This window comes from Orycteropus afer, unplaced genomic scaffold (assembly GCF_000298275.1).
Source record: "Orycteropus afer afer isolate SDZICR_OR568_19922 unplaced genomic scaffold, OryAfe1.0 scaffold00168, whole genome shotgun sequence".
Classification (NCBI taxonomy): domain Eukaryota; kingdom Metazoa; phylum Chordata; class Mammalia; order Tubulidentata; family Orycteropodidae; genus Orycteropus; species Orycteropus afer.
In genome coordinates this window covers 2,880,656-2,902,693 of record NW_006921755.1, presented here as the reverse complement: position 1 = coordinate 2,902,693, position 22,038 = coordinate 2,880,656, and the positions used below count along the sequence as shown (strand labels likewise).

The 22,038-nt window shown below is 36.7% G+C and overlaps 1 protein-coding gene across 1 annotated transcript in view; it reads right to left on the bottom strand.

Moving 5' to 3' along the window:
• PHC3 (polyhomeotic homolog 3) overlaps window positions 1-22,038 on the bottom strand; it is a 93,821-nt gene that overhangs the window by 47,232 nt on the left and 24,551 nt on the right. Inside the window, exons 5-7 of the mRNA XM_042781759.1 lie at window positions 14,625-14,783; window positions 12,530-12,628; window positions 5,838-6,084 (exon numbers count right to left, since the gene is read on the bottom strand). Coding sequence (XP_042637693.1) covers window positions 5,838-6,084; window positions 12,530-12,628; window positions 14,625-14,783 — 505 coding nt within the window. The remainder of the gene's footprint in view (window positions 1-5,837; window positions 6,085-12,529; window positions 12,629-14,624; window positions 14,784-22,038) is intronic.

Here is a 22,038-nt window from a genome sequence, read left to right as displayed (position 1 = left end):
CTTTAAAGAAATTAACATTTGATTAACATCTCTCAAGAAAAAGGCAGGCACTTCAAAGGTCTGACAGATACACATGTAACTGTAAAAAAAAAAAAAAGGAAATAAAATAATTTTCTTATATTAACTAGACTAATACTTCAAACTAAGACTGAAAATTTTATGTCAGGACTTTATAAATGTGTTGCTAGATAGTCTATATTGTACAGCATTCCAAAACAGGTGAATTAATAAAATCTTGGATTTCTATAAAGCGCTTTTTCTCCAAAGACCTTAAGGTGCTTTCACATTCCTTTCATCTCTCCTCACAAAAAGCCTGTCAAGTAGGTCAGTAAAATTATTCCCCTTTTACAGATAAGGAAATTAATTTCTGCAAGCCTAACAGCAAAGGCAGACTTAAATTCAATTTTTGAAAGTCAAATTATAATGAAAATTTACCATATTCCTGAAGTACAATGGAATTCGATTCAGTAGAATAACGATTCTTTCTGTGCTCTAGCAAGTAAGCAATCTTTCTATGTAATTGATAGATTAAATCTATCTTTTCACCTAAATTAAATTTTTCTTGCATCAGAGATCAACTAATTAGCAAATATATTACAGCATTATTTAAGGATATTTGAAAAATACCTCTGTACAAGAAAAGCCACAGTATTCACATCTCGTTTGTTAATTTTTCTAAATATTTAAAATGGCCTCTTATCTGGAGAATTAACGGTTAGCATCATCTCTCACACATATATATAGTTCATTATTGTTTACAATATGTATTATTTCATTCAATAGTTACAACACCCTATGAAGTACATAAGATATACACTAATCCAGAGTCACTAATCCAATATATTACAAGTGAAAAAACTCAACGTAGCTAAGTGGCTTGCCTGAAACAACCTGGTTATCAAGAGGCAGAACTGGATTGCAAAGAACTCATGATTATAATTGAGTCTAGGCCCTTTTCACTATACACTGAATTAATGTTTGCAGAAACACAGTACATACATTTTCCAATTAGATTGATAGCATAAAAGCTCTAAAAACTGCTATACACAAACAAAAAAAGAACTTCAGCACCAATAAAGCTCATGTTAATTTCCAGGGTTTTGGCTAAAGTTTCCCTTAAATTATATATTAAATATAGAATTATTAACTATCAAATGGGAACTCCACCTTCATGGAGAAATGATGAAGAAAACCAAGTGCTTTTAGTACCTTAGAAATAACATGTAAGGAAACAATAACCATGTTCATTGTAATCATTAGACTATACTACCCTGGGATGTAAGTAAATTTTTTGTATTTGAAAATGATCTGTAGGAACAAGCATTTTTTTAATTAGAGAAAAGGACAAATTACCAATTCTAGACTCTCTCAAAATATCTTAGCTTCTGATTAACTTCCAACTAATGAGAGCAGAAAAACTAAAAGGGTGAAAAAGATAGTTGTCACCTCACCAGAAGATATGAATTACTTTGAGTAACTATACTGTAAGGCTTAAACAAATATTTAAGTTTGGTAGCTGCAACAGTTCACGGACTTGAGGATCTTCTCTTTGATTTTATTACTAACACAGTGGAAACTGGAGTTTGGTTAATATGCACATAATCTAATATTTGGAATTGAAATTGACTTTCAAAGCCTGAGACTATTTGGTGGTTTTTGGCTCACTGGTCTCCATACCTACAAAAAATATTGGCCATCAGAGCAAGGCAAACTGTAATACTACTATCATGCTACTAATGTAAGGGAGAAAAATAAGTTGCAATTTGCAGGAATACTGCAAATCTGAAAGCAGATCTCCTTATCTGAACTAACCCTGAAAGAGCTTCCAGCTTTCTTTGAAGGTAGCATTGCCTTTGGAAAGAAATTAACCTATCCTTCATTATAATCTATCAAAGCTACAGGAATCACTAGAAATTGTCCCCTGAGCAATTATTCCAAGCACAGTGGTTCATGTTGCTCCACAATGACTCTTTCTGTCAACACTGGCTAGAAGCTGGTTTGAGGCTGAGAAAACCCTGGACAGTGCAATGCAAAAACCTAATTATCAAGCCATAGAAAGCAGATCCGGGCACACAGCTATTTATACAAAAGAATTTAAGCCTAACTTGAGTTGAGCGGATTTATTAATTTATGAATCATAACAATGCCTGCATTTATCTAGGATTCAGATTTCACAATTAGCAGAGCAATAATTTGTGTGAATTGGAAAGATTGTGAGGTAATTCCTAAAATCCAAATGGAAAAATAATCCTGAACTATTAATCCAATAAGTATTTCATCCTACCTATTGTATGTAAGTTAAAGGAGCTTTGATGGCTGGCACTGTAGTAAGGCATCGCCTGATGCCTTACCACTTAAAGGCATGACTTTTAACCAAAAGGTCAGTGGTTCGAATGCACCAGCTCCAAGGGAGAAGGATAAGGTAGTCTGCTTCCATAAAGATTTATAACCTTGGAAACCCTATGGGGGTCAATATAAGTAGGAATCGACTCAATGGCAGTGAGTTTGGTTACTGTATACAAGTAGACACAAGGCACAACTAAGTACTGTCAGGATGCAAGAATGAAAAGGTGACTGAAAAAGCACTAAATGAGTTAATATAAAGTGCTAAAATAGTGTCTGATACATACATAAATGCTCGATATTAATATCCTACTCTGATAGTCGGGGTTGTGTGTCAATTTGGCTGGATCATGATTCTGAGTGGTTTAACCAGTTGTGATGTGGTTGTTCCCAGTATGAGATCTGATGTATGTGCTCTGAGCAGCCAATCAGTTGAAAGAAGTTTCCGTAGGGGTGTGGCCTGCTTCCAAAGTGTAAAAGGACGTCCTAGGAAAATTCGGGAACCTTCTGTGGATTGGATTCTGTCATGCTGCCTACAACTGTCCTGTGAGCCAACAATCCACCATTTTGCCTGATCTTGGATTCATCATCCGCTTAAGTCAGCAGCCTGTTACAATGCCTGCCAATCTTGAGCTTGTCAGCACCTGCAGCTCCATAAGTCAGGAAAGCCTCCAATTTGAGGTTTGATAAAGGAATTTGGGACTTGCCAGCCTCTATAACTGTGTGAGCCACTTTCCTAAGATAAATTTCTCTCTCTCTGTATATATGTATGTGTATATATATATATGCATATATTTTAGCTCCTCTAGAGAACCCAACCTAAGATGTTTTATACCGAGAGTGGTTCCATAGAGGGAAAATCATAAGGGTGCACTTTCTAAATTGGTTCTGATACTGTGGTAAGTTGTCACTATCTCATGCAACTTACTTGTGCCTTTAGGTCCTGCTCGAGTCCAATCTCTTACATACCACTTCCATTTAATGATAGAGTGGTGCTGTGCACATCCAACTTTATGACCCCAGTTCATGATGGGCAGCCCTCACGGTGACTTGGTGGCCCATGATTAGGCGTTCAGTCTCTACTTACTTAGTAGAGACTGAACGTTAAGCACTACTGGGTCAGCCCAGATCACATGGCCCAAGTAGCAGAGCAGCTTGTACAGCAGCCTGAACCTGTCGTAAAGCCTTCTGCTGTTCTGGGCCCACTCAAAACTGGCAGCTTTTGACACACTTGGACTTAAGTCTAGTTATAAGTCTAGAAGCAAGACAGGGTGGTTGGGGTTCTTGAAAACATTCAACAATGTCTCGCATGGCATCTGTCTCCAGCAACAACTCAGCAGGAATAGTCAAGTTAATCTCATCAACCAGAGTTGGAAGGTATAATGGTTTTACAATAATCTCTTCAGACGGGAGGGACAGTGCTATTGGCAGGAGGGATTTTCAAAAGAATTTAGGGGCTCCATGTCCCCATCTTCCTGTCTGCCCATATGTCCCCATCCCAGGTTTCAGGATCCCATTTCTTTCCAATCAATGCCCTCACTTTAACTTCAGACACAATTCTGGATTGGCAATTCAACTGGTATTGTAATTCAGCCACCTTTATAATAACACTCTAGATATGGCTTTCAGCAATATCAGCTCTGTTATTTGCCCAGTCTTTCTTCCACAGAGTGGCTGGTGGGTTTGAACTGCCAGCCTTCTGGTTAGCAGTCCAATGCCTTAGGCACTATGCCACCAGAGCTCCACGTATATACATATATGTATATACAGATAGAGAAATTTATCTTGAAATTTCTTGAAAATGGCTTGCACAGTTATAAAGGCTGGCAAGTCCCAAGTTCCTGGATTAAATGTCAAACTGGAGGCTTTTCCTGACTCATGCAACTGCAGGGGGTGACAAGCTCAAATTGGCAACAGGCTGTTGACTTTGGCAGATGATGAATCCAAGATCATCAGGCAAAATGGTGGATTGTTGGCTCACAGGACAGTTGTAGGCAGCAGGACAGAATCCAGATCCACAGAAGGTTCCCGAATTTTCTTGGACATCCATTTATATATTGGAAGCAATCCATACCCCTAAAGAAACTTCCTTTCAACTGACTGGCTACTCAAAGCACACATATCAGATCTCATCATGGGAACAACCACATCACAACTGCTTAAACCACTCAGAGTCATGGTCCAGCCAAGCTGACACACAACCCCAACTATCACACCTACCCTCAGGAGTTTACTCCCTAGAAGTTACTAACTAGAATAGAAAAAGTACCACGAGGAAGCATAAAAATGTTAAGGAAATTCAGAATAATAAAGAGATTTTAACTACAGGAATCAGACAATCCCAAGATTTTGAGACTCAGTGATGCAGAGATTGTTGGCAATATCACTACATTGAAAAAAGAAATAGGTTTATATACAGAAAAGCAGAGTTTAGTAATGTAAAATAAATCTTTAAAAAGCAGAGTTATGAAAGGTTAGAAAAAGATGCTTACCTAATGATGTTGTTGGTTCAAAGGAGGATTTCTTTTTAATTAAATATATATCAGATGACACACACACACACACATACATTCAGTAAAGAATAGGTACATTGGTATAAAAGTACATACAGATATATTAAAAATAGAGAAGTCTTAAGTATGCTTGATGAGTAAAGGAAAAGATCTTTTGAGAAAGACATAAGATGTTATAATAACTACTGGAGAAGGTGAGGAGCAGGTAACAAAAGATGGACCGACCAATGAAACAAGCAAATAGTGCTGACATTAAAGAAGAGAGCTAATTCCTTTTTTACTAAAACTGAAGAAATCTCAACACTAAGAAATTGAGATGAATAGACGAGATTGTAAGAAACCTCACTCTGGATGGCGCCAACATATTCAATATGAGAACCACGAGGCAAGGTTATCCATAGACTGAAAAGGAGCAGAGGTAGGATTCAAAGTTTACCAAATATAAAAAAAAAAAGATTTAAATCAATTCCCTGACATCTTCCTTCCAGAGGTGAAATCAGAGACAGGGGAAAAAAACACCTGGTAAGGAAATTAATTATGCATAACCTTAATTTTGAAAAGTGACAAATTGTTCCCACTGATGAGAAATAATTGTGGTTTTTTTTTTTTTTTTTTTACAAGCTATCAACTTCATTCTTCTAAAACTACAGGCAAATTTTTTTTTAAGCTGAAATGATTTATCAATATGATATGGTGTGCTAGCTCTTAAAAATGTGAGACCAACACATGTTGAAGATGTTAATCAAACATCGATTTCCAAAAATATCTACTTTATTGTTGTAATTTGTTTTAGCTGTTGGGTTTTTATAATTTTTTCAAGCAACAATATTGAGATGTTCTTTTTTTTTTCTGATTTCTAAAATTCACATTTTAAAGTTGTTTTAAAAGTATATTCTTATTCAAGTAATAGACATTCTTTGTTTTGCTCTGCCACCAAGAAAATTAATAATGCAACCATTTTCAATAAAAGCGTTATCCCACCTGGTGCTATTAATTGGTGAATACTTGATGTTCGGGTGACAGCTGTGCTTCGTGACTCCAGATTTGAACTTTCTCCTTTCTTATTACTTTCTGGAGAAGGATCTCGTTGGCTGATTTTAGAACTGGTCACAGTTGTTTTGTTATGACAAATTGTCAATGACTGAGTTTGACCAATGCTTTTTGGTGGACCATTTTGTGAGCTAGATAATACACCCAACTTCTGGCTGCGTAATGTTAAATTCTGAACCTAAGAATCACAGAACAGAAAATAAAGATGAAAACAGGTGGTTTCAAACAATGTGGTAATCATTTCCATTATAACTATGGCAACACATTTATATTCTGCTTTTCATACATGAAACTCCAAGCACTTGAAACAACTGGTTAACTCTGAAGGAAAAGGGGAGTTGTTATTTTAAGTAGCCACATCTTAAGTGAAAATTTTTCACAAAGATATTAAGAGAAAGAAAAAAAACATGAAGAGCTATATGCAAACAGAATGTGTATTATAACTGAACTACATATATGAGGAAATTACTCTGCAGCATTCTCCATTTTAATGTTACCAGTTCTAACTGTAGAGATTATAAAGGAACACTCATCTTTTAAGTAAAGAGAATTAATTCATCAAATCACCCATCCTACTGTGATTGGGATTATTAAAGTAATCTTGCTAAACACTTTTTTTTAAAGTTAAACATTGTTGCTGTTGTTAGTGAACACTCACTTATCTATTGAAGACTAGATCTCATGAACTGCAAAGACTGTGCATGCCCTTGAAACGGGTTTGCGATGGTTCCTTCTGTCTACACCTGGGGCTATAATAAAAATACTGGTAGTCTGGATGGTAGCAAGGACCATGCCAACTACTCTCACTTGAAATTTATAACATTTTTAAGCAACAAAGCAGAAAATGCTTCTCCAATAACTGCTTGACTAACTGTCTATCTGAAATGAATGTGAAGGAGCCTTGGTGGCACAGTGGTTAAAGCGCTCAGCTGCAAACTGAAAGGTCAGCGGTTCAAACCCACCAGCTGCTCCAAGGGAGAAAGAAATGGCAATCTGCTTCCATAAAGATATACAGTCTTGGAAACCCTATGGGGCAGTTCTACTCTGTTCTATAGGTTCTCTCTAAGTCAGAATCCACTCAATGGCGATGGACTTGGTTTTGTTTGGAATGAATGCATCAAATACATTTTTGCTAGCACTGGCCCTGGGTAGGAAATTGAGATAAAAGAGATTATAAGGTAACAAAGCAAATGATATATTACTGCTCTGTAAATGTTCTTCAGTTTCATGTGTATTCTGTCTCTACAACTACATCATTACTGATGTTGAAAGACTATATCTTCTCTTTCCAATTATGAAATGCAGTGCTTACCCAATACTCAAACCAAAACCAAACTCACTGCTATGGAGTTGATTATGACTCACAGCAACCCCCACTGAGTTTCCATGGCTGTAAATCTTTATGCAAGTAGACTGCCTCATCTTCCGTCCATGGAGCAGCTGGTGGATTTGAACAGCTGACCTTATGGTTAGCAGCCAAATGCCTTATCCACTATGCCACTACAGCTCCTTCAGCCAATACTGCTACTACTAAATAAATGCCCATTTCAAGTCAGTGAAGGTATTAATTAATACCAGTCTAAGCTACTGAAATAATTTTCTAAGTGAGACCACAGGAAGTATCTTCTCTGATTTTTCTCAAATACTTAATAGCAATGTAAACATAAATGAACAAATAACATTCAAACACAATGTTGAATTCAAATCATCGTGTTGTTGTTGTTGTTGTTATGTGCCATCGAGTAAGATCCGACTCATAGCGACCCCTCCTTGGGTTGCCGAGACATATCACTACAGAAGTAGAGTGCCCCATCTTCCTTCCGAGGAGTGGCTGGTTTTTGAACCACCAGCCTTCTGGTTAGCAGTCAAGTGCCTTAGGCACTATGCTACCAGAGCCCCTTCAAATCATTACAAAAATAAAATACAATGAAATCTAGAATTATCAGACTGCCACTCAAAGCCCTGAACAATCTAGGTCCAAACCACTTCAAGTCCCATTTTCTATCACCTCAATCCACAATTATCATATTCTAGCCAAACTGTACTGCTCACATATCTTCCACTTCCTTCACCGATGCCCTTGCTCAAGCTCCTCTTACCTAAAATGTCACTTTTCCTCAATGCGCCTGAAGTCCAAACCATTCTTAGTTAAAATCCTACTCATCCCTTCCCAAAGTTGCTGGATAAAGAGAATTTCTCCCTCTCCTCTACATTTTTCTCACAGAATTTGATTTGCATCAGCCCACAGCACTGACAAATGTCTAGTTTGTTTTAGAATTGTTGTTGTTGTTATGTGCCATAGAATTACTAATGTATAGTTCTGTTAAAGGATCTCTGGTGGTGCAGTGAGTAAGGCATTTTGGCTGTTACCAGAAGGCTGGCAGGTCAAACCCTGATCCATGGGAAGAATATGAAGCATTCTGCTTCCATAAAGATTTGCAGCCTTGGAAACCCTGTGGGGTCACAATGAGTCAGAATCGACTCAGTGGCAGTGGGTGTGGTTTGGTTTGGGTGTCTGTTAATAATGAGTCTCCAGCTCGCAGGCTTTCATCTCTGACATTCATTTTTGTCTTCCCTGCAGCCCAGTGCTGCAGACATAATAGAAGTTCCACAAGTCTGCAGAATTCTCCTATATCCAATTCTGGATTATATATTGCATGGCTATTGTTTTGGTAAGAATTTAATTCTATATGATTTCCTTAAGCCAACATTAAAATACCCCATTTAGCATTTACCCCAATTTACTCATATTTATCAAATAAATCTCAGCAAATACCTGGTGGAGACACATTAAAATCTCCCAGGAAGCTAAGGAAAGATATAAAATTTAACATTTGATACAAATGATCTGTAAAGTGAACTACAGAATGATGATGACCAGAGACTGAATATTATCTGAAAAACCTGAAAACTTTTTTTCAAATGAAAAGCATACTCATTTAACACAATAATTTTTCTCTTATTTTCTGGAATTCTGAAAGAAATGTATGTATGTACACTTAATATACCAAAACCAAACTCACTGCCATCAAGTCAATTCCAACTCATAGAGACCTCCACTGGGTTTCTAAGGCTGCAAATCTTTATGTAGCAGACTGTCTCATCTTTCTTCTGCAGAGCAGCTGGTGGGTCTGAACCACTGACCTTTTGATTAGCAGCTGGTCACCTTAACCACTTTACTGCCAGTGCTCCTTATACTTAATGTATGCGCTATACATACTATATAGGTGCTCTGGTAGTGCAGTAGTTATAAGCACTTGGCGGCTAACCAGAAGGTCAGCAGTCCAACCCACCAGCAGCTCCTCAGGAGAAAGATGAGGCAATCTGCTTCCATAAAGATTTATATCCTTGAAAACTCTGTGGGGTTAATTCTACTCTCTCAGTAGTCAGAATTAATTCAGTGGCAATGGGTGTTGGTTTCATATACTATATGCTGTATAACAAAGTATATATTACTTATATATAAATTTTAAAATATGGCCATAATGTCTATGGTTACTTTGGCTTAAATATGTATAACAAAGTTCAAAAATGTCAACTATACTGCTAAAGTGTATTACAAAGCTAATTTAGGCATTACTGCAAGGACCACGTTTTCAGATTTCCTTGACAGAATTTTACTTTTGAGGAGAGAGAACCCAAACTTTCTAAGATAAAGAATATTAGGGCACTCTAATATCCAACTTTCGTCCTATAGGTACATCTGAATATTCCCTAGGATAGAATTATGAAAACTTTCTTTTGAAAAAGTCTGTGTTTAGCATGAGGTATTTTTCCCAATATCACATCTTACATTTTATAGTGGTTCCCCAACCAAAACAGTCTCACATAAATTATTCAACTTCAAACTAACAAATACAATGTGAACTATCATAGCATCCCTTCTTTGCAGATGAGGAAACAGAAAGTCAATATGACATTGAAGGCAGTAGAGCTGAGTTTCTAGCTCCAAACTCCAAAGAAGTGTTTTCTCCCTCAATTCTAATAGCCTTTGTCAGATAGCCTTGTAAGAGTTCTTATTCTTCTACAGACATACTTTTGTCCTATGATATCTTTCTGAAAATCAGATTATTTTGCAGGTGGGGGAAGAGACAGATTTTAAAATAGTAAATATGGGTAGGATATTCCGAAGTTCTCATTTTTTTTAAGTATGCTATAACAATTTTTTAATACTGAGGAATAATTAACTTATAATATGATGACGTCAGTAACTTAATTATTAAAACTAAACTTAAAATTTGGCATTTCTTATTATAAATGAATTAATTTTTTAAAAAACTACAAATGTAATTTTAAAAATCAGCAAAGTGAAGGAGAAATTTTTCAAAACTAACCATCCTGAACTTGAGGGAAGTGTAGAAGGTAGAAATACAGGTGTCAGCATCACCTACCACTGCAAATCTCATTCACTGACATTTCAAATACACAGCAAAGAACAACAATTTTCAGAGAGAAAAGGTCAATCTACTCCCCAGTTCTTCAAAAGTCCATCTTTGAATTAAGTCAGTTCATCAGGGAGCCACATACCAGACTCAACCAATCTGATCCTGAAGAGATACTTTTATAAGCTGATTATGCTCACAGTAAAGATGTTACTAAAGACTGTGTAAGATGTTTTCTCCATGAAAAGCCAGAAGACAAACTGTGCTCTAGAGAGCATGTTAGAAATATTTGTTTTCTTCCTAAGCAATAGATTTGTTTTACCTTCCAAAGAAAAAACAAACTCACTGCCATCATGTCATTTCTGACTCATAGTGACCCCCACTGGGTTTCTGAGGCTGTAAATCTTTACAGAAGTAGATTGCCCAGTCTTCCTTCCATGGAGCAGCTGGTGGGTTTGAACTGCTGATGTTCCCAGTTAGCAGTCAAATTCCTTATCCACTATACCACTAGAGCTCTTCTGTTTTACCTTGGAGACTGTAACTTCTTCAAGTAGTTGTGTTTCTCTCTTCACTATTATTAGCTACTTGAGAACTTAAACTGAATTTGTGATCTTCCTTCACCCAAAGTATAACAAAAATAGGAATTAATACCATGTAATATCTTTTACATGCCAGGCACTGTGCAAATAAGCATTTTCTGATTGCTTATATCAACTCTGAGCTATTACTTCCAATTCACTGTACAGAAACTGAGGCTTAACCGTGGTAATATTAATAACAGCTAGTATTTAATAAGTGCTATATTTCAGCCATTGTTCTGTTTTATATTTATTGATACATTTAAATCTTCTTAATCTTATGAAGTCAGCAGTAATTATTCCTGTTTCATACCTGGTGAAACATTTATAAAGAGGCCTGTCCATATGCCAGTTACATCTTCAACTAACGTAAGAGGTTAGGACATAAAGAAAGTAAATGATAGAGGAAGTATGAAAACCCAGAGAGTCTGAATCTAGAGTTCATACTCTTAAACACTACGGTATACTATGGCCTTGCCAAAATCTATCAGCTGGCAATTTGTGTTGCTGAAATCAAAATTCTAACCCAGTTCTGCTTTATCCCAATGCTACGTTCTTAAGCACTATGTGATAATGTCTTCCTAGCCCCCTTAAGGAGCTCTGATGGCATAGTGTTTAAAGTATTTGACTACTAACCAAAAGGTCAGCAGTTTGAACCGACCAGCCCCGCTGCAGCAGGAAGATGAGACAGTCTGATTCCATAAAGACTTACAGCCTTGGAAACCCCATGGGGTAGTTCGACTCTGTTGCACAGGGTTGCTCTGAGTCAGAATCAACTTGATGGCAGTGGGTTTGGTTTTCTTTGGTTTATTGCCCCCTTTGCAAAATAAGGGAGCTCTGTTAGTATAGTGCCTAAGGCATCTCACTGCTAACCAAAAGGCTGACGGTTCAAACCCACCAGCCACTTCTCGGAAGCAAAACTGGATGATCTACTTCCACGTGACACCACCTTGGAAACCCAAGGATGGGTCGCTATAAGTCGGATCTAACTCGATGGCAATGAGTTTGGTTTTTATTTTTTTTCTGCAAAATAAATACTACTGAGTGCCTGTAATGTTCTAGATACCAAGCATCCTTATTATTCATCTTTCTATTTACCCTAAAAGTAAGAAATCTCTGCCCCTCCTAAAGTCACAAACAGAGTCTATGTTTCCTTCTAGAAGCTTTACAGTTTTGGCTTTTATCTTTAGGTCTACATTCCACTTCTAGTTTATTTCTGTAAATGGCATGAAGAGGAGTTCAGGTTTATTTTTCCACAAACCCAAAGAAAGTAATATTCTACTCAATTTTTAAAATTTTTAATTTACCCAATTTAATTCATTTTTTTAACTTTTTGACAGTTACTACGTAACTGCTTACAAAGGAATCTACACAAAAAAATACATCTCACATAACAAGAGAAATTATTCTGCTTTACTATAAAACTAAATATGCAATATCATTAGCAAAAATTCTCATTAACCTTTAATAATGTCAATAACTTAGATATCTATGCCTAATGATGCTATTATTTCTATAAAACAAAAAGCACTTTCTTAAAGTTCTATGTTTTACTAAATTTCAATCTGAAATGTATGACACAGCACTGAAACCGTGTACATGTTCATTTTTATCCTGAAGATCCAGACCTCCAGTACCTCATTATGAAGCTAGACAAGCTCACCTGAGTAGCTGCAGACTGACAGGAAGATGACGATGACGACGAGACAACAGGAATGTCAGACTGTACAGCAGCCACAGTGGTAGCGGGTGTGAAAATCAGCTGTACAGACAGAAAACCAAAAAATACCCTAAGACAAAAGAAAACGTTCCACACACAATGTATAGCAGGCAAGAAAGACTGAAATTTGTGACAGAAAGACAATGCAGTTTAGGATTTTCTCCTAATAAGCAAAAGGCTTTATACAGGACAAAGAGAAGTTTCTGATAATAGAAAACTAAAAAATCATTTTTGAAACAGCTTGTGATTCTAATGAGTAGGAAAATAAATCAGCACTCAAGAGAGAAAATACATTTGGTAATATAAAATCCTCAGAACAAATTTTGCCCCAAATAAGCTATTAAACTTTGCCCAGGCCAAAACTACTATGGCAGGGTTCCTTGAATGGAAAGTTAAATGGACATCTATAGCCACTATTCCTGGACACAAATTAAATTTCAGTGAGAAACATGAAAAGAAACGCCAGAAGTCTTTTCAGTCCTCTTTACCACAAAAGATAACTATGTCACATACTACATAACAATATTTCATTCAGCTACATCTAGAGGACAAACTCAGGTTACTCTTGATTTTAAAACAATTTGTAAAGAAATACTCAATTTAAACGCAAACGCCACACATGTAAAAATTCGACAACAAAACAGCCCGTGAAAATTCACATTAAAAAAAGGAAAAAACATAACTTAATTACTCATCACCCTCTTTTCAAATTTTTTTCCAATACTGAAATAGGATACCATTAATTTTCAAGGCAACACAGTCCACTCAGAGAATATCCTATTTAACTTAGTAAATTATGACAATTGTTTCAAAGAATCCATAAATAATCTATCCCAAAATTGCATTAAGAGTTATTAAGTTCCTCAAGAAGATACACTATTGAAATTAAAATGACCAATTAAAGGATATTTTTATATTTCAGTTCTTTAGTTAATGAATTTAAATAAATTCAACAACAAAATATAACTTTCACAAAAAGGTAATTTTTAAAACAAGTAGCCTGAAAGCGCTAAACATGAAGTTTACAGGAAAGATACTCTATTTAGCTTGAACCATAAGAAACTGCTGATTTTAGAGATAAAACTGGTCAAATGGCAACCAGGATTTGACCTAACTTAAAAGCACATTATTAGCTAAATAAGATCTCATGGAGGAAATAACAAAAATAGAAATATGGTAATGTCTATTCAAAATCTATGAGTAAAAGGTGGGTCATATCACTGTTTCTTGTTAGAAATATGATGGGAAGCTTTCTTTGCAATTTTAAGTGGAAAGTTGAAGATCTAGATATATATTCAGTTTACTGATCAAAGAAAAATGTAAATAAATACTAACAGGGCCAAAGCTTTGTCTAACTTTGTAAACACACAAATAAATGTCAACTAATTTCGACATTCTTTAAAGAAGCTTAAAAGTTAAAATAGAAAATCAATACGTACCCAAAAATTAATAATCAAATTAACATTCTTATATGAATACAAGATCAAGATGAGAACACAAATAAGCTTGCAGATTTGAGATGGGTGGAAGTAACCAAAGCTAAGAAACATCTGGTGAATTATCAGGATATTCAATTCAGATTTCAGGAGATCTCAAGATATAAATTCTAATTTATAATTAACAACCAAATTTTTATTATTTCTAACTGGGATAAAGGTATACAATGATTTTTTTGTATCACTATAAGTACCAATTATAACTATAAAATGTCATCAATTATAAAATGTAACCTAATTTCAGAGATGTTAAAATGTAAGGGAAAAAGTTTTATAATTGAGGAAATTTGACATTTTAAAAAATCTCTCCAATATTAAAGAATCTCTGATAGCTTCCCAACATTGCAAATTACTATTTGATACATCAAGAAGGCCTACCAATTAAAGGTAGAATTTTTCACAACATAAATGTATAAGAACTGAGCATAAAATCTGTTAAACATTAAATATTTTAAATGCCTCTTATTGCATCAAATCAAGAAACATTTTTGATCTCTCTCAAGTCCTTAAACATTGAAAAAATTTGGTAGCTCATATCTTACCATTTGAGCTCGGAGATACATTTGAGCTTGGCTTGCCGTTAGGGTAGGGGAGGTACTCCCTAGTAACATAGTCTGTTGGGTAATACTGCCGCTGGTAGAACTGGAAGCCTGGGAACGGCTTATTAACTGTGCAGGTGTAGGAGAAGTGGAGAGGTTGATCTAAGGAAGAAAAAATATTAGGTCATAGGCTTCCATTTCTTGCTTCTGTGTCACTGAACTTCACCAAGCTGCAGTTAGCCAATCAATGAATATAAACTGTGGCTAAGGAACCAAAAGAGAGACCTTCATCTCTGATAGACCCCCTTATTTCTTTCATCAATTATTTGCACATATGCAAACAATAGAATGTAATCAGGACAATTTTTAAGGATATCCACAATGTGTTTAAATGAAATCCCCAGTATCTTTCTTTAAAATGTCATTTCCACCACATTCTAAAAATCAGAACTAATGTTTCATTATTTTATATTCCACATAATAATCTAAAACATTCAATCAATAGTTTACACTATTTTGTAAATATACTGGCACATTTTGAGGAGTTTCTGAAGTAAACAAATATTAAAACATGGATCTTCTAATCACATATATAGAAACACACATGTAACATATAATTAAAATTCTAACTCAAAAGCTCTTAGGGTAGAAAAAAATACAAGTGCTACTTGTCAAATACATGGAAAAATCCTGAATACTAATTACAAAATCAAATCATAAATACTACTTTAAAGTTTAAAATTGCTCTGAAGAAAATAAAACAGTCTATCTCTAGAACCACAGTCTACCTCTAGAGGGAAACATAAGAAACTGGTAACTGGCTATGTGTGGAAAGGGGAGGGAGGGATGGAGAAGGTGGGGACAGGGCAAAGGGAGACATGTATATCCCTTGTATTCATTTAATTGCACATAACATGAGTGTATTACTCACTGTAAAATAACATTTTTAAAGAGAGAGTAATCTGATCTTAAATCCTTTTTGTGGAAAAAGAAAAAATTAAGAAAGTTCATTAGACTTCTGATTCAGACAACAAGATGGACTAGACTATATGTACACAAACACACTCACTGAAATGCTAGAGTAGTATAAAAAAATTAAGAGTATATTTTAAGCTGAACTCAAAAAGGCAGAAAGAAACGGAAATTCCTAGGTACCAGAAAGAAGAAACTCAAGCCAAAACACCAACATCATCTAGGGAGCTACTGGGCCTGCAGAGACACAAGACATGACTTTGAGCCTATCTCAGGGAAATAGCTAGACTTGAAACCACGATTTAGAGCTAGGATACTTAAAAGAATCACTCAATATGCAAAAAGGGAATGGGGAAAAAGCATCACTCATAGGCGCAGAGAAGCAACAATGAAGCTTGCAGTTCACCTTTTCTGGAGTAGAGGGGAAGAGGGAGACTTCTCTGAGAAATCAAAACCCCAGACTTGAGCTAGGTGAGGGCACAGGATCCAAATTTACACTGTCTGCATAGTTCCTCAATCCCTCCCAAGATAATAACATTAAAACTACTTAAGGACAATTCTTAAAACTGAATAGTATTTGGAAGAAGCTGAGTGAAGGATACACAGGACCTTTCTGTACTATTTTTATAACTTCCTACGAGTCTATAATTATTTAAAATTTTTTTAAAAATTTTAAATGCAACAGTGTATATAGTTACATAATTCTCTGAATTTATCTCTATCTTTTAAATACATATTTCATAATTCCAGTGATATGCCAGAATTGCTATGCAATCCAGCTTTTACTCCTTCTTGTTGTTGTTGTTATGTGCCGTCGAGTCAAACCCGACTCGTAGTGACCCCTCCTTGGGTTTCTGAGGCAGTATCACTACGGAAGTAGGATTGCCCAACCTTCCTTCCGAGGAGTGGCTGGTGGGTTTGAACCGCCAGCCGTCTGGTTAGCAGGCAAGTGTCTTAGCCACTATGCTACCAGAGCTCCCGCTTTTACTCCTACTCACCACTAAAACCTCATTGTCAGTAGTCACCAATGACCTCTGACTGACAATACAGTGGATTCTTTTCAGACCATTCCTTCTCAGTCTTCTCTACCAGCAACTCTGCCTGGCCTATGCCCAAAATGCTCATGCTCTGTCCTAACACTTTTTTTCTTCTTGAATTCCTAGGTTATCACATCTACTCCCATGGTTTCAAACAATTCAATCCTGATAATTCTCAACCCTTCATTACAAACCCTTATTCTGAGCTCCAGATCCAACGACCTATAGAATACATCTTTCAGGATATCTGTTACCAACTCAAACTCAACATGTTCCAACACCAAACTCATTATCACTCCTACTAAACCAGCTCTTCCTCCTATTTCCTATCTCACAAATGGTACAGGCATCTTCTAAAATCCCCCAATACAGATTATCTGGCAGTCATCCTTGATTCTTCCCTCACCTTTGCCACACATTCAAAATCAGTCATATGCCTTATTGTGTTCTATATTCTTTATTCTTGTCATTTCCATTTTTATTTCTAATTACTTAAGACAAGAGCATGGGCCTATGTCATCATGGCATTTCTAGCTAGATTACTTTAACAGCTACAAATTGATCTTCCTTTATGAAACTTTTTCTACTTCCCAATGATCTTTCCCTGATTTTATTAATATTAATTGCCCATTTAAAAGTCTTCCAGATCTCCCATAAAGGATAAAGTTTAATCTCCCCAGACTACTTCTCTAGCATCACTTCCTGCCACTCCTCCCTACACACACACCCTTCAAAGTACCCAAGTGAAGTTTTTTTGCAGTATCATGATGTCTCAGGCCTCAGTAGCACAGGTAACAATGCTTATAACTGAACAATCCCCCCTACACCCTGTAGTATACTCCATCCTCACCTATACTGTGAACAACCCCTCCTCAAAAGTCATCTACTCTAAGCATTTTTAGGCATCTCACATCCCAAAGTGGAACTGCCTAAATTTTTGCCTACCTCTATCTTCTGGTAGTGTAGTGCCTAAGGCACTTAACTGCTAACCAGAAGGCTAGAGGTTCAAACCCACCAGCCACTCCTTGGAAGGAAGGTTGGGTAATCTACTTCCATAGTGATATTGCCTCGGAAACCCAAGGAGGAGTTGCTATGAGTTGGGTCAGACTCAACAGCACATAACAACAACCACCACAACAACATCTTCTATATACTTTTATCTTTTCTAAACACTAAGCTCTAAGCTCTTTAAGGGCAAAAACCATCTTCACAGATCATCTTCATATATCTGCCATTTATGAAACGCCTTTATTCACTGAAAGTGTATTAAAAGAATGTTGTGTTGTTTTAGGACATACTTACCAGTTTTGGTTTTTTAAAATTTTTACTGTGATTTGAGTGTTACTTCATAGTTTTGATGCAATAATTAAACCCATCAGAAAGAGAATAAATATGAAAAAAAAGAGAGAAAGAAAGAGAAAAATAATTTTGGTACAGACCCTAACAAAACAGAGTGAAAATGCAGAGATAGTGCAGTATTATTAGTTCAACTGTTTTTGATGTGCTACATAATAAATTACTACTACATCCCCAAAAAAACTATTATTCCTTTTCTACACCATACTATATATGCACATTTTGGATAAAGCCTTATCCCAAGGATTAAAACCACTCACACCAGAGTATGTAACTGGGCTCAGTAATAATGTCTTAGCATGTTTTTTAGCCAGTGATTCTTAAAATGAAAGGAAGGAAGGAGAGATAGAGGGAGGAAGAGAGGGAGACAATTCAAGTAAGGATAATCTACACAGACTTTAAACAAAACCATAATAAAAATCTTTTTAAAAAATAGTTGGCTGATCACTGAAATGTCTGAGAATCTCTTTAAGGAAGTAGAACAAAGTACAAACAAATGTGTGCAATATGTCTTTTTACACAAGTTGTATTAAAGAAAAAAAAAAAGGAAGTAAGAAAACTAAATAGTAACTTCCTGACCACCTGTATTCCACTTTGTCTAAGTTATGAGATCAAAGAACAAGTATCATGTCTACTTTTAGTTTCATGTAACAAGTAACATCTCAGGCAAGGTCTACTAATAAATGCCCAACTTAGTATGGGCCAATAAATCAGTAGCCATCTCTACAAGAAATTCATCTCCCCTGCTGGCCTGACTAAAACAATGCCCCTTCCTTTCTATAACAGATAAGGCTTTTCTTATTTTCTGCTTCACTCCACTTATTTGAACCAGATGACCTTAAAGTTTTCTAATTACTTTCTCCTTCCCAACACCCTTAATTTCTTTTCACTTGAAGCCTTAAGGCCACTCTTGTAATCTTGTATTTCAAGCCCAGTACTCCACAAAGGAACTTACTCACTGGGCCCCATTAGGAAGTTGTCTCCCCACTATCACTAATTCCAGGACTCACTAAAGAAAACCAGATCTACACCATGTGATCCTTAGCCTATACAACTATGAGACGAAAAGAACTAAATAGTGCCTGGCTACCGCTGTCAACCACTTGGAGGGGGATCTATGTAGGAGATTCTGGATAGAGTGGGAGAAAATGTGGAACAAAACTCAAAATCATTTTTAAAAAAAGGACCAGGTTTGCTGGTCTGATAGAGCCTGGTGGAACCACTGAGACTATGGCCCCTAGCTGCCATTCAGGTGTGGAACTCAACCCACACCTGTGGCTTCTATCCAAACAAAAGACAGGCATATGAGGTGAATATTTACGTTAGGTAGATAACTCCTTGGAGAGAACAATCATGGGAGACTAGAAGGGCTGTGTATGTACCGGAAGACAGCTCAGGGGGCAGGAGTGCATGGAGGGAAGGACACAAGGAAGAAGTAACTGTGGGGAGGAAGTGGGAAGAGAGCTGTTGCATTGTGGTAAACTGTAGTCAATGTCATGAGACAAAGTGGTATGTGAACTGCTGTATGGAAAGTGAATTTGCTCTATAAACTTTCACCCAAATCACAATTGGAAAAAAAAAGAAAAGAAAACCAGGTCTGCAGGAAAAGCTACTGAACGCCCAAACACCTCTCAGTGTTCCCTAAAGAAGGTCCCACAGGGTCTCTGGTCTAGAATAGTCCCTACAGTCAAAGCCATTTGCAAGCAGCCTCTGTCTTCTAGCTAATCTGAATCCATCAGGTACATATACACAAAAACACTACACAGATATTAAAAAGATGAGGTATATCTGTATTCAACAACATGAAAATATCTTTACAATCCACAGCGCGGTGAAAAAAAGCTGCAGAGTAACAGTACAGTGTAATCCCACTTATATAGCTACATACTGTGAGGTGTAGAATCAATCACCTTACAGAAAGCAACTTGCCCTTTGTTCTTGTTCTTCCACATTATACCAACACCTGAGGCTAATGAATGGGGGCTGACCAGACCAAGATGGATTATCTGGGGGCCTTATGCTGACTAAGTTTCACAAGGCATGTGAGACCAGTCACAAGGCATGATGTAATCTTACTGGTGAAGCCATAAGTGCCCTGAACCCTCAGCTCAATGGGGCTGCCTAGTTGGTAACCATAAATAGGAAAGGACAATGTGTGCCTCTTTGGGACATGGAAGCTCCATAGTGACCTCTTCCAGACCTTTGTATGTCTTCATCTGTATCCTTTTTAATTATAATAAAGTTATATCCGTATCTCACAGGGACAGTGAGAGCCAGCAGGACTGGCATCTGCTCATGTGGCAATCTGAAAGGTGTTGTTTTAATGTGTGAGCTCTGATCCAGCTCTGGGTTGCTAAGGTGTGAGAAATGCAGCATGGGCAGCTGGTCTGAAAGACAGTGTCTTTTTATACAAGTTGTATTCAAAAAGAAAAAAAGGAAGTAAGAAAACTAGTAACTTCCTGACCACCTGTATTCCACCTCTGGGTGGCTAGGATCCGGGAAAATGATGTGCCATGTGAGTGGCTGGTGAAGAGGATGGAGGAGTGGGAAGGTGAGGACTGGATCCATTTCCACCCTTCGGGAACTGAATTCATGTTGATCCTTACTATGCAGTTAGCAATAAAGGTGGGATTTGTCCACTCTACCCCTTCGTTAGTGCACATACAGATGTATATATGTATACATTTATACATATATACACGTGAATGACATATTGAGAGATGACTGAATTGTGCATGCACACAATGCATAATCATAAAACCATGTATGATGAGATTCAATACAGATACACACACATTCCTAGAAGATCAGTCATCAAAATGCTAAAGGTGAATAATGTCTGCTAGTGGTTAAAATGTGGGATGATTTATATTTTCCTTTTCTACATTTTTCTCTTTTTTATGTAAGTATTAGTTTTAGGATCAGAGGAAATGCTGTTTTCTCTTTTTTTCCTGAAGGTTTAAATTAGTATATGTGATTTGTTTTCATCACAGTAAAACAGCTTATAAATTTTCTTCCCTCATCATACAGTGGGAATTTGTATGTGAGTAATTCAATCTAAAAGTGTTAAATGCTATACAGAAATTTTAAGTTATAAGATCCATCTGCAAAAGATTTCTTTTTAAGAGACTGTATATTTTTAATAAAGAAATCAAATAAAATGACTAACCAAATAAACAAACTCACTGCCATTGAGTCGATTTGACTCATAGCAACCTCTCCTTGGGTTTCCAAGGCAGTATCTCCACAGAATTATATTGCCCAAGCCACTCCTTGGAAGGAAGGTTAGGCAATCTACTTCCACAGTGATACCACCTCAGAAATCCAAGGAGGGGTCACTATGATTGGGATCTGACTCGACGGCACATAACAACAACAATCTTCCTTCTGAGGAGTGTCTAGTGGGTTTGAACCGCCAGCCTTCTAGTTAGCAGTCAAATGCCTTAGGCATTATGCCACCAGAGCTCCCAAATAAAATGCTATCCTATTTATTATAGAAAACCATTATTTCTACTTTCTGCAATACAAGCTGGTAGAAAAAGGGGGAAAAAAAAAACACCTCACAATGCTTTCAGATTCTGACTCTTCAGAAAGTAAACTTGCAATGCTGAAACAATTAAATATTTGAAAGTTATTTTAAATGTCCATCAGCAAGGACAGATCATATGAAATACAGTGCATCCATACTATAAAACACTATACAGCCACTTAAGTGAGACTGAACTGTGTGTGTTGACAAGATCTCAAAATACACAGTTAAGTAAAAAAACAAAACGCAAAATACCTGTTGTTGTTGTTGTTAAGTGCCGTCGAGTCATTTCCAACTCATAGCGACCCAACGCACAGCAGAACGAAACACTGCCCAATCCCGCCAGCCCCACAATCCCTGCTATACTTGAGCCCATCATCGCAGCCACCGTGTCAATCCATCTCGTTGAAGCCCTCCCCCTCTTTCGTCAACCCTCCACCCTACCAAGCATGACATCCTTCTCCAGGGAATGGTCCCTTCTTACAACATGACCAAAATAGGTGAGACGAAGTCTGGCCATTCT